At 56.4% G+C, this 13,057-nt stretch overlaps 1 protein-coding gene across 2 annotated transcripts in view; it reads right to left on the reverse strand.

Annotated features, from left to right (window-relative positions):
• Positions 1 to 13,057, reverse strand: part of FAM53B (family with sequence similarity 53 member B) — a 112,671-nt gene that overhangs the window by 70,310 nt on the left and 29,304 nt on the right. For both annotated transcript variants that reach the window (XM_023241060.2, XM_045040797.1), the window contains exon 2: positions 4,567 to 4,832. In XM_023241060.2, the coding sequence (XP_023096828.1) occupies positions 4,567 to 4,644 (78 nt within the window). In that variant the 5' untranslated portion in view covers positions 4,645 to 4,832. The remainder of the gene's footprint in view (positions 1 to 4,566; positions 4,833 to 13,057) is intronic.

A 13,057-nucleotide genomic window follows, 5' to 3' on the forward strand; every position in this document is an offset into this window, starting at 1 on the left:
GAAAATGCACGACCTGGTAATGCGGCCCCCCCTTCTTCTGCTTCCAGCACCCCACTTTTACACTGGGACCCCTCCCTCCACACAGCAGTGTCTCGGTGGGACTGTGTCTCCATCTCCCCTGACACGGGACGGGCACAGGACGCGGGTGCGGCCCTCTCTGCTCTGCGGCCCGGCTCCTGGACTGAGCAAGCGCTGGGAGTCGGCAGGGAGGCCCTGAGCCTGCCGTGAGCACCTGCTTCCAAAAGCCTCCGAGCCGCCCTGTCCCTGCCCTCTCTGGGACCTCATTCACCGCTCTCCCGACAGCTTCCCGGGACGTCAGGCCCAGGCGTACCCTGACCAGGCTCAGGTTTCCCTGAGCCCAACACCAAGCTCCTGTCTGGGCTCCAGGTGGCCAGAGCCGATTTATCCCAAGTACACCTGGTACATGATGAAATTCCTGCTGGTATATGCCACTCTGCAGCCAGCCTTCCCACTCCGTCAAACCCTCTGCACCACTGCAGGAAGGATGGGCCAGCCAGTCACCATGTGGTGAGGCCCGCCAGGCCCTGGGGACTCCTAGCCTCAAGGTCCATACGACACTCAGTGTGCACACTGAAGCCAAGGCCTTGGCTGGTGTTTGCAGAAGATACTCTATTTCTCCGTGACGCCTCTACTCCTAAGCCTACCCCAGGGCAGGGCCTGGTCTCTGTGATATTCCTTGGGTCACAAGACAAGGTTTTGGCACCAGATCCTCCGTAGAGAAGGCAAAAGCTGGAAATCAAACTGGGGCTTCAGGGGCCCATGTGAATAAAAAGACAATTCAGGTCTTTACTTAATGAGGAACTTGCTCAGACAGAAAATGGCAGAGCTCATCTCTGGCCATAATCCTGCTTCCTCAGAACGTTCTTCTGCAGAGTAGTGACTAAAGCAATCACATCACTCCTTCCCCATGACAGTGTGATGGGGAACCACAACGTGACACGGTCGGGCTCACACCCACGCACTTGAGCAGGACAAGCAGGGCACCCCAGCCGGCTGAAAGGAACACAGTGAGACCATGGCTGTGGGAAGAAGACGGAGCCACGCCTGACAAGGAAAAAAGAAGCCAAGGAGGGACGAGTGCCCCTGTGTGGACGCTCTCAAAGATGCCAACACAGACGGAGTGGTGACCCTGCCCCCCCACCCAGGCGTCAGGGTTGGCCAAGGCGTGGGTAGTGGCTAAGGGTAGGTGGGAGAAAGGCACCGGACTGCCGTGGACCGCACGTGCACCCCTGGGTTCTAACTCGGGCCAGCCTGGGGCCTGCCAGCGATCCCGGCTGGGGCTGCTGCGCCCAATGCCAACTCAGGGTGGCTGTGGGTATGAAGGCTCTCCGTGCCCAGGCAGCTGCGTGCAAGGCCTGGACGGCCAGGCTCTTCCCAAGAGGCAAATCACAGCCTCGGCATCCTGATCCGACAAGAACAAAGGCAAGTACTTGCTCCCAAAACCAGTGTCGGCTGTTGTGGGAAATGCCTCGAGGCTGGGGAAACAGAGGCAGCCACTCTCCACCCTCTACCCTGGACAGTCTCCAGACCCGAGAGAGAGGGCTGTTGCTGGCCTGGGCGGGGGGGGGTGGGGGGGGGTGGAGGCAGGCCGGGCCAGGGAAGATGGTCACTTGGGCCCGGGAGAACGGGCCATGGCCTGAGTGTGGGCGTGCAGGGAGGGGCCGGAGAACGCCGCTCCCGAGGTCAACCGTCCGGGCTGCCTTCCAGCAGCAGTAGCTAATGTTAGAACACGAGGAGGAAGAGCCCACTCTGCAGAGGAAAGCGACCAGCAGAGTGGGGGAAAGGGGAACCGAGCACAGTCGTCACTGCTGTGCAGTGTGCAAGCCGGACCGGGGCCGGGGCCGGGCGGGGCCCTCAGCCCTCTCTCCCCAGGGCCAGGCAGCTGAGCACTCCTCGGCCCTTTTTTCTGTTTTCCTACATCTCTCTCAGGAACAAGGCCGGTCACTTGTCCCCCGCATTTCGTTTTTAGAAAAAGAACAGGAGACCTCAGAGGGCAGGGAGGGAGGGTCTACAGGCCAACTTGCCCCGTGTCCCCAAGGTCGCTGGGTGGCCCCCAGGTGACTTTCACCCACAGTTTCAGACTTTCTCTCTCTCACTGCTGTGTGTCTGGGGCCTGCTCCCCTAATTCCAAAGCGGCCTGTGACTCATGTTTTCTTTTTTAATCTGAAGCCCCCCCCCACCCCCCCACCCCGCCCCCTGCTTTCTGTTATCTTCTTAGCCTGCTTAGAAAACAAAGGAGAAACACTTTTCCATGTTCCCGTTGTTATCTTGATGGTATTTACGGGAGGCTGGTGTTGCCAGTTTAGGAAGCCGAAGCAAAGCCCCCGTCTGCTTCCTCCCAGCACCGCCGGGCCGGGGGAGAGAGCACACTCGACCATCACCGTACTCTCTCTTCCGTCTCACGGACGTCAACACCAGGCCGAGGCGATGCGGGGTCCTCCTTCGGTTGCTGGCTGTGCAGGCCTGGACGTCAAGTCCGCTTCCCTCAACCTTCCTTTGCTTTCCTGAGAAGATGAGTCTCCCTTCCCAGGCTAGAGCGTGTCATGGGGAGGCCACGCTCTTGCTGGCAGGCACTCAGGCCCTGCCTCCTCGAAGAGCAGCTCAGCTGACCTGGGGCCCACGTGCCCCGGGACCAGCCCCGGCCAGGCCGGCCCTGAGACGGGACCAAGTCCAGCAGCAGCTGCTGAGGCCAGCAGCACAGCTGGAACCGGGCAGGGACCCTCCCCGGGGACCTCCAGATGGCCCTCGCCCCGGAGGTCGTTCCTTTTCGGTCAGAGCTACTCCAGATGTGTTCTTCAGATTTCGGCAGGAAAACACCCCACCCCCGCCCCCCGCCAGCAGAAAGCAGAGCAGCTCGTACCCGCACCTCGGCTGTGAACCTGAGCAGCAGCCAGAGAGGAACCAGAGCAAACCCGAGCTGAGCAGCAGCTGGGGTGCAGGAACCCACATTCACTCACTCTACAAATGTCCCTGAGCACCGCCCAGGCCCTGGTCTCAGGCACTGGGTCCTCAGCAACAAGCAAAAGAAACCAAATTCCTTGCCTTCACGAAGCTCACATTTCAGCGAAGTCTTTCAACAAACGAGATCAAAATGTGGGATAGGCGCTCTGAGGGCAGACAGACAGGGAGAGGGGCAGCAAGCATGGGAGAGGGGGTGAAGGTGGCAGAGTTCAACGTGAGGTTAAGTGAGCAAAAAAGAAAGGGAGGGAGGGAAGGAGCCCCGCTAAGCGGCAGTGTTCTGGGCCACACAGGAAGTGCAAAGGCCCCGAGGCAGGCTCCTGCTTGACATGCTGAGCGAGGAGGCCAGTGTGGCTTGAGCAGAGTGGAGGGAGCAGAGGGAGAACAGAGAAAAAGCAGCATGGTCACGGAAAGCCAGAGGACATGGGCCTCGTGCCTCCCGGCCAGGTCTTTGGCATTTGCTCAACCTGACGTGGGAAGCCCGTGGAAGGCTGGAGCAGGGGAGGGACGCATCTGCCTTGTAGTCCCTGTGGCTGCTGGGTGCGTAACAGGTTAACGAGCCAGAAGCAAATCTGTTACAACAAACTTCCAGACGAGAGGGGACGGCAGGTGGGACCAGAGTGGCGGCAGTGGGGATGGCGAGAGAGAATCTAGGTAGAGATACTCAATGCAAAGTGGAAAGGAAGCCGTGATGGGCGGAGAGACCCGGCCCACCTTCGCTTGCGGAATGCTTCCAGTCCAGTGCCCGGCACGCCCACGGCGGGCCGTAAAGGCCTCGGGTCTCGGCAGCCTTCCCACACTCCTTCAAGGGCTGGAGACCCGGCCTGTCCTGTCCGCTCTTGGCCTGGCTGTCGGTGCGAGCCTGGGGAGGGAGCCCACGAGGGTGCCGGGGTGGGCTCACCCGAGGGGCTGTGAAGGGCACCGGGATGGGTGCCTGCTGACCACAGAAGCGGCAGAGTGCTGGGGATGTAGCTATCCGCAAAACTCCTCCCCGAGTGTATTCAGGCCGGAGCGGGACCTCTTCTCGGCCCCTCTGCGGGGAAGCGGCCCCGCTCACTTTCAGGAGCTGGGGCTGGAAGGGGGTTAGGAGGCTACTCTGTTCTCAGTCGGAGAAGGCCGGGCCGTCTGCCTCTCTGGCCCAGCCCATCAGGCCGCTCGGTCAGAGGACAACTTGGGCAGAAGGCGGCGGAGAGCGGCTGTCACCACAGCCCACCATCTTGGCCGCCAGACCGCGCCTTCTTTCCCCCTCCTCTCCCACCCCTGACATTCCCCAGGCGGCCGCCACCTCCCTTCCGGAAACCCCCTCCCCTCCCCGGGTGGAGACCAGAAGGAGCTGCAGGGACGGCTGAACCACGCTTGGTCCTATTTAGCAGGGCACTGGCCGGACCTCGCCAGCTACTTCCTGAAAGTACTTGGCCAGGCTCTGGGTGACTGTGCCCACTGCCCTGGCCTGCAGCATCTCCCAGAGTTCTGCTCCCGGGCACTCTGGATTCGGTCTGCTAAGCCTGCATGTTCGGTCCACAGCCCCAGCTGGACACCAGGCCTCAAGAAACGTCATCTGAGATATGAGGCCCACTGAGTCCTTACCAGCTCAGGGTTGAAGGTCCTGCATGCTATGGAGTCAGCTCCCTGGTTGTCGAGGCTTTTACTCAGGATCATCACCATGGTAAGGACCTCAGGCACTGGGCTCCCTCCCAGGGTGGGCACGAGCCATCTTCGGTTGGGCAGACTTGGGCAGAGGGTGACCTCCTGGGCACGTCCCAGGTGACTGGCATCAGCAGTAACAGCTCCCCATCGGCCGCTTGCCCTCGGGCTGGGGCTCTTCCAGGAAATGGCCAAGTGCAGTCAACTCCCTGGAAAGACAACAGAAAAGCAAAGGGATTCAGGTCTTGGGAAGACCGGGGCCCTGAGAGAGCTGCCCACGCCCCCGCCAACCCCATGCCGGGACCCTGCTTGGAATGGAACTGCCTCCCTGCCGAAGGAGAGGCATTCTGGCCACAAAGTCCAGAATCACCTTCTCAGAGTCCCCACCCCACCCCATGCCAGCCTTGAGGCGTCCCTAAGCCAACGCACTGGTGGGTCCAGCAACGTGTCTCAGTTTAGCCACATGGCACCTTTAAGACCTATCTCAGGGTCTGGGTCGGTCACAATCCGCTGTCCCCAGACTCTGCTCAAGTCACGCGACACCTTCCACCCAGCTGGCTTTACAGACAGCTTCGGTATATGCCCAAGGCTGAGGGTCAGATACAGACCAGCCCCACAGTCAAAACTGAAGGGGTCAGCCCTCAGGCAGCCTCAGTCAGCAAGGAGGCTACTACCCTCCGCCCGGTTATGAACAGAAGCTACTGGAAGAATCTGGAGGGTTTGTTTATTTGGAGAACTTACTTTACTTACTTACTTATTGATTTTGAGAGAGAGAGAGAGGCAGAGAGAGAGGAAGAGAAAGAGAATCCCAAGCAGGCTGCAAGCAGTCATGGCAGACCCCAACGCGGGGCTCTGACTCACGAACGGGGAGATCATGACCTGAGCCAAAATCAAAGAGTCAGGCACCCTGGCCACTGAATGGCACACATCTAGGGGCACCTGGGTGGCTCAGTCTGTTAATCGTCCGACTCTTTGATTTTGGCCCAGGTCATGATCTCACGGTTCGTGAGTTGGAGCCCCATGTGGGGCTCTGCACTAACAGGACAGAGCCTGCTTGAGATTTTCTATCTCTCTCTCTTTCTCTCTCTCTCTCTGCCCCCCCCCACTCATGCTCTGTCTCTCAAAATAAATAAACTTAAAAAAAATTTTAAAGGCGCACTATTTCTCATCCCTAGAAGGACATCTCAACAACGACACATTTGCAACACTGGGGACCTTTGCAGCCTGAGACCTCTCAGGCCGCCATGCCACACGGCCCACCAGGACCTCCTCCCGCGTCACCCCCCAAACAAATGCTGAAAGAACACAGCCCTTGGCTCAGGTTTGAAAACGCCCTCCTTACAAATCAATTTCTCTGATCCTGTTTCGCGATCCCACCCTTCTGTGGTTACACCGCCAAAGGAAGTCACATCAGATGCAAGGAACCCGAAGACCACCACCACAAAGTAAAAAAAATCATGACGATAATAGTAGAAAAGGCCAGCTCCTAATCTGTAATTAAAAACAAACTGCTCGGTGCAGGAAAATGTTTTAGAATCTGTTGCTCTGTGTAAAAATTAATTGCACCCTGGTATTTACTTGCTATCCAGATTGTAAATCATATTTTCCTGTTTACTTCGATTAGACTTTACAGTGGGTGTTATTGAAATTGCTCAATTACGGGCCAGCTGGCAAGCACAGGAAAATTACCTTCTACTGTTCTTCGAAAACAAGGTTCATCCAAAGTGCAAAAGCAAGGAAGGGAGGGGGGGAAATCAATACATTTTCAAAGGACTGGCTGTTCAGGAAGAGGCCTGGTGGAGGGTAGGCTCCCAGGTCGCACCGGCTGACCCGATGCGCACTTCAACACCACATCGGCCTAGAAGCAACACAGTCTGAGCAAGAGTGAGCTGCTCAAGGAAAGAATTTCAGACCACTCCTCCAAGCTCCGGCCAGAAAGCTGAGCCAGAAATGCCCGCCAGCCCCCTGGATGCTTGGCTGGGGAGCGGGGCTGGGAGGCGGGGTGCCACGGACTCTCCCTTCAAAGGGACCCTTTGTGCCGCCTCAATGGCGGAGTCGAGGCCCGCCGGCGGCCATCTTCTTTCTGGGTACGACCTCATGCAGTTCTGGGGCAGCCAGCCATTGGCCCAAGGCCCAGAGGTAACCTGCCCTGGCACCACCCTGCCCCCGCCTCTCACTTCCATCTTCCCTAAAAGGCAGGCGGGCTCGGAAGGTACCAGCTCACGTCCTCCTCGGTCAAGGACACCTGGGGCGGAATCCCAGCTCCTGAAACGCACCGTCTGAGTGACCTTTACCAAGTTCAGTCTCTTTCTCTCTCCACAAAACACGGACGACAGTGCCTGCCTCAGAAGACTGCTGTACCATCTGACAACAGAGCTCAAACCCTTTGCTCAGTGAGAAGTCCTAGCTCATGTGCTCCTGTGAGGAAGCGCTCGATGAACGGCAGCTACCGTCACAACGTTCGTCGGGGAGGCTGCGGGTCCCGATCCTCTCTCGGCAACGGACGCCCGAGCAGCGAGCTGTCCTCTCGGACTTTTTTAAAGAGAAAGTCCGTTAAATTGTTTTAAGGCCAAATTCGATCAGGATGGCACTGGTCATATGATGGCCCATCTCTCTGGTGAAACAGTGGGTGGTCATTAAGAATGATGCCGTGGGACTCCATTGCCATGGAAACACATTAGGCCACCGGGATGCCGCCGATAGGCACCAAACACGAAGCGGGACCGAGGCAGCGGTGCGGGCGTCCCTGCTCTTGCGGCTCTGCCCCCGCTGGAGCCCCGACGAGAGGCGGGACTCACGGCGGCAGCACGAGAGGCGAATACCAGAGCCCCACATGCTTCTGGAAACGGATGGTCGGCAAACACGGCGGGCGCCCAGTGGAGAAGGGAAGTCGAGCGCGATGCCTGTCCTCGAGGGTCACGGAGAGTTCCGCGAACGCAGACACTAATCTAACTAAGGCAGGCAGGGGTAGGGGGCACCGGAGCGCAGTGGTAAACCGCCCCCCACCCCCGCACGTGTGCCGACAACATGCAGCATGACCCGGAAGAGCCCAGGAGTGGGGACAGCCAAGAAGCCACCACCCGGGGACTGTTCACACACATCGGGGTGGAGCCACGTGAAGGAACGCCGTGCCGCTTTAGCCACGGATGGAACGAGGCAACTCTGATGGTACAGATGTGAAACCCTCCCCAAGACACCCCGTGAGATGAACGGAGAGAGGAGAACGGCGCAGTCCCAAAAGCACGGCCGCCTTATGGAAGGGCCCGCAGTTCCAGAGTACGAGGCGCTTTGGTCGTGCGGCCTTGCGTGCTCCTTAAATCCTTCATCCAGGGCATAGGATACTTTTTTGGTCAAAAAGAAAATAGGCAAGATTTCACCAGGAAGGAAAGGCACACTAGCGGAAGTAAGACCGTAAGCAAAGCACAGTGGCCTGCCCTGTGCACGGGACGCGGTGAGCACACTGGTGGCAGGAGCGCAGGGTGTGTGGCAAGGAGAGGCGGCCGCCAGAACAAGGAGCTGGGACGGCCAGTTCAAGCCAGAAGAGCTCTGCATGCCCACTGAACACAGACTTTTTTTCTTTTTTTTTAATGTTTTTTTCAGCGAGAGAGAGAGTGCACGCAAGGAGGGGAGGAGGAGAGAGAGAGGGAGACACAGAATCAGAAGCAGGCTCCAGGCGCTGAGCTGTCGGCACAGAGCCCGACGCGGGGCTCGAACTCACGGACCTCGAGATCATGACCTGAGCTGAAGTCGGTCGCTTAACCAAATGAGCCACCCAGCCGCCCCATGAATGCAGAGTTTATCATGTGGCCACAGGGGGCTCCCCAAGGGGGTCGTCTGCTTTGATCTGTTGAAAAAGAGTGATTTTTTTTTTTCTGGGCCCTTTGCAACACCTAGCACAGTGCCCTGAATACAGTAAGAGCTCAAACACATTTTGAAAGAGACTAAATTGTAGCAACATCTGAAAGGATCCAGGCACATTCTTAGACTTTGTGAGGCAAATCCAGACCAGCAGAGCCTGGCACAATCTGGAATTCCCTGGGATTCCTTTGATCCCTGGCATGGGCCTGGCCAAGTTCACTGGGGAATGCCAGTGCCCGTCCAGAGACTCACAGCCCAGTCTGAGAACGGGGCCAGGGGCTTCTCAGAGAAAAGCTGGGGGCGGGGGAGAGGGGGGGCAGTTGAGGCTCAGCCTTTGAAGGGACAACTGGTAAACTGGTAGTGTGGCTCTGCCCAAGGCAAAAGGAGGTGCCTCAGAGTCACAAGTGGCAAGGTAAAGGCCTCCTGGAGGCCACCTCTGGGGCACAGACCCCGCTCTGGCCTGGCGGGTTTTCTTTTAACCCATATTAAGAACAGCTTCTAGGGGCACCTGGGTGGCTCAGTCAGTTAAGGGTCCGATTCTTGATTTCAGCTCAGGTCATGATTCCAGCGTCATGAGCACGGAGCCTGCTTAAGATTCCCCCCCCCCCCCCCCCCCCCCGCCCAGTCTGTCTCTCTCCCACGCTCACGTTCTCTCAAAAGCAAAGAACAAAAAAACAGCTTCTATCTATTGAGAACCCACTGCGTCCCAAGTACTTTATACACGTCAGCTATACGACAGGCTCACTTTACCCCCATTTTATAGATGGATAAAGCTCACCAAGGCGGAGAGGCTGATCTTGCATCTGAACCCAAGTGGCCCAGCTCCCAGGCATATGCTTCCCACCGATGTCCACCTGCAACATGGCCCCACTCCTCAGCTGCCCCCCCATCCCAAGTGCATCCTTCAAAAGCCCACTCAAGCAACTACCATAGACCCCAGCAAGTGGTCTCATTGGCATTTATCCCAGAGGAACGCAAACTTACGTTCACACAAAAACCTGCACATGACTGTTCACAGCAGCTATATTCCTGACAGCCCAGACCAAGAAACACCCAGATGTCCTTCAAGGGGCGAATGGAGAAACACACTGTGATACAGGCACACCGGGGAATACTACTCAGCGTTAAAAAGGAATGGACTGTTGAACCTACTGGAACGACTCTCCAGAGAATTATGTGCGGTGCAAACACCCAATCCCCACACGTTAATTATGGCATGATTCCATTCACGTAGCATTCCTGAAATGACAAAGCGCCAGAAATGAGGCATAGATTAGTGCGGACCTGGGGTCTGAGATGAGGGTTTGGGCTGGGGGTGTGGGAGGGCGAGGCAGGTGGGGGATGAAAAGGCCACAGAAGGCATCCTCCTGGTGATGGGAATGTCCCATGCCTTGACTGCCTCTGTGTCGATTTCCTGCTTGTGATACTGAATGACAGTTGTGCAAGATGTCACTACTGGGGGGAACCGAGTAAACGACACATAGCATTTCTACAACTTAACAATACATGTAAATTTATGACGATCTCAAAATTTTAGAAACCTACTCAATCTACGCATTTATCAAAACCAATAGAACTATCTGGGGTGACTGGGTGGCCCAGTCGGTTCAGCGTCCGACTCGATTTCAGTTCAGGGCATGATCTCATGGCTCATGGGTCCAAACCCCACATCGGGCTTTGCACTGTCAGCGCAGAGCCTGCTTGGGATTCCCTTCCCCCCACCCCCTCTGCTCTACCCTCCCTCACTCGCGTGCGCACGCTCTCTCTCAATAATAAACTTAAAAAAAAAACTCACAGAAATATCAAAAACATGAATTGCACTATAAGTAAATACAAAGCTTAAAAGTAAAAAGCAGAAGTCCACGTGGTTGCCACTGCCTGTACCAAGGAAACCACGTGCAAGGTAGGGCAAGGACCCGTGCTGTGGGCTCTAACAGCCCCCGCCCTTCACTTTGAGCATATCACCTGACTTCAGTGTCCTCCTCTTTAAAACGAAAGCGGTGACACCTTTGCTCTGGGGGCTGCTGGGAGATCGGATAAGAAAATATGTATGAAAGAGTGGGGCACAGAGAAGGCCCCGGACATCAGTGCCTGGCCCCCTCGGCACAAGTAGCCACCGTCGGTCTCTCAACATCTTCCCGGCACATCTCCTACAGATTCCCTGCCTTTGTTTACATCTTGTACTGTCACTTCCCTGTGCCCTTATTTAGGTAGTAAATCAGACTCCCTGCACAGTGCTCATGGCAGACAGAGGGGCCTCGCACCCTGCCTCCACATCCATCTGGGGTGCCACTGTGCACGGGAAGAAGGGGTCACCCCCACCCCCGCAGGTGCCTGCTATTCAGGGGCACGTACACTCTCAGGCTCTGACCCCAGGAGCCCCCCACTCAGTGATTCACCTTCTCTAGCATTTCCATCGAAAGAGCAGAAAGCAAAGTCAGACTTTCTACTGATCTGTGATCCCACTTCCCTGGCCACCTTCCTGTTCCCTGGGCATAGATGGGGTGGCAGAGGGCTCTGCCCACCCCCCCAAGTCCTGCCCCAAGGGCGCATCTACCTAAAGACAGCCCGGACTCCCCGACACCGTGCCCAGAACCAGGCTTGCAGGTTGGGAAGGGCACCAGGCGACACCGCCCACCCTCAGAGAGAGGCCCTGGATCCCGCACCACAGCACCTCAGTCCCAGAAACACCCCCCATCTCCCTTCACAGCCCCTCCCCCCATACGGCCATACCCCTGGCCTCCACCTCCCTGAGCACCAACCATGGGCCAGGCTCTTCTCATTTAACCTCTCACATTCCTGTGAATAGGCATCTGTTAGCAGAACTCCCATTTTCCAGATGAGAAGGCTGAGGCTCCAGGAAAATGACTCCAGCATCTGCCCAAGATCCTACAGCTAGCAGGGCGTGAGGTCAAGATGTGAATCCAGGCCTGCCTTTTCGGCCACTCTCTCCCTGATGCCACAGGGAACAGGGGACGGCCTCGATCCCTCACACAAGTCCTTCCTAACATGAGACTTCCTTGCTTTTGTTCTGGATCTTCAATCCAGAACATCCATTTGCAACCCTTGAATCCAGCTCTCTGATACCACTGTGGTCAGGGACTCTCAGCTTCTGGCAAATGGGAACCCTGCCTGGTGCATGCGAAATGAATTTACAGAATGCTAAAAAGTTTTGTAAACTCTAAACCTCTATAGAACTCTCAAGTAGATTAAAGGAGTTTACCAAATGCTTCTGTAATGCACTTTGAAGGGTTATCCCTTAATAAGAAACTGACCACGCTGGAGATCGTCAAGACAAACTCTGCCTTCTTTTAAAGAGTATCTATATCCTGTGTTTACTACTTGCACAAGTTAGTTTTACAGCAGGAGGATATCTCGCCGCCCTAAACACAGCGCTCAGAGCAAAAGCTAAACAGGACCGTGGCCACAGACAGTGACTCTCCTGATGGCTCAAGCAAGCCATTTCTCGGTGCGTCCACCTCCCCTTCCATTAAGCAAAGGAAATGGGAAGAAAACAGCCATGCTACAAGGTCTTCGGGAAGGCCGCATGCATTTTTAGACCTCTGAAACTTCAGCCGTCGGCAGGACAAAAGCAGTCTGGGGACAGGACCTAGAAGCAAATTCGTGAACACGTGGAGAAGTGCGTCTTTCGGTGGGTCGTGCCTTCTGCCAGACCCTGCGACCAGCCGATGGAGGGGCGGAGGGGGGAGCTGCAAGCCTGTGGTGGCATCGAGGCTCCCCTCTGCCGAAGGAAGGAAGGGAACGTGCCCAGGGTCACCTCTGGCTTGCTGCCTCTGCACCTCAGTCCCCCCAGAGCTCACAGGGTGAAAGTTAAAAGCTGCAGGAGCGTCCCCACAGCCCATCCTCTCGCGGACCCCGTCAGTGCTAGGAAGAGGGCCCGGAGGCTCAGTAAGAGGACGTGGGTCTGGACAGGGCACGCTTCCCAGGCCTTCGAGTCCTCCCGAAAGAGAACTGATGAGAGACAGCTATGCCTCCGGCACCTTCAACACACAGACAGAAAACCGGAGACAAGCAGAGCCCCTCTAGTCGATATGGTGACACCTCGGACGCGCTCGACACCAAACACTGCTGATTTAAGCGAATTCCAGAGTCCAGAAAAAAAAAAAAAGTTTGTTTGTTTGTTTTTACCATTTTCCCAGCATCTTCTGGGTCTGTATCTCAGGAAGTCAGAGGTGACACAGAGCCTACCTTTCATCAGAGCACGATGAAGAGTAGCCATGGCAACCATACCACATTCTATGCTTACTGCTTCCTCAAGGTGTCCCTACGAACGGGCACTGTGGCTGTTCCATTTTACAAAGCGACAGACTGAGGCATGGGCCCAAGGTCACCCAGGCATGAAGGATAAAACAAGGACTCAAGCCACATCGGCCAAACTCCAAAGTCTTTGTCTTAACCACGGAGTCTTCTAGCAGAAATGTGTACATTTCCAGGATCTGTACATTTCCCCGTAATGATCCTGTAAGCATTTGATTTCTCGGTTAAACTGACCGGATGCTGAAGGAAATGCCGGGTTTGCAGTACACCCTTGTCCACACAGCTCACCCTGAGGTAT

This window comes from Felis catus, chromosome D2, assembly GCF_018350175.1.
Source record: "Felis catus isolate Fca126 chromosome D2, F.catus_Fca126_mat1.0, whole genome shotgun sequence".
In the NCBI taxonomy this organism is placed as follows: domain Eukaryota; kingdom Metazoa; phylum Chordata; class Mammalia; order Carnivora; family Felidae; genus Felis; species Felis catus.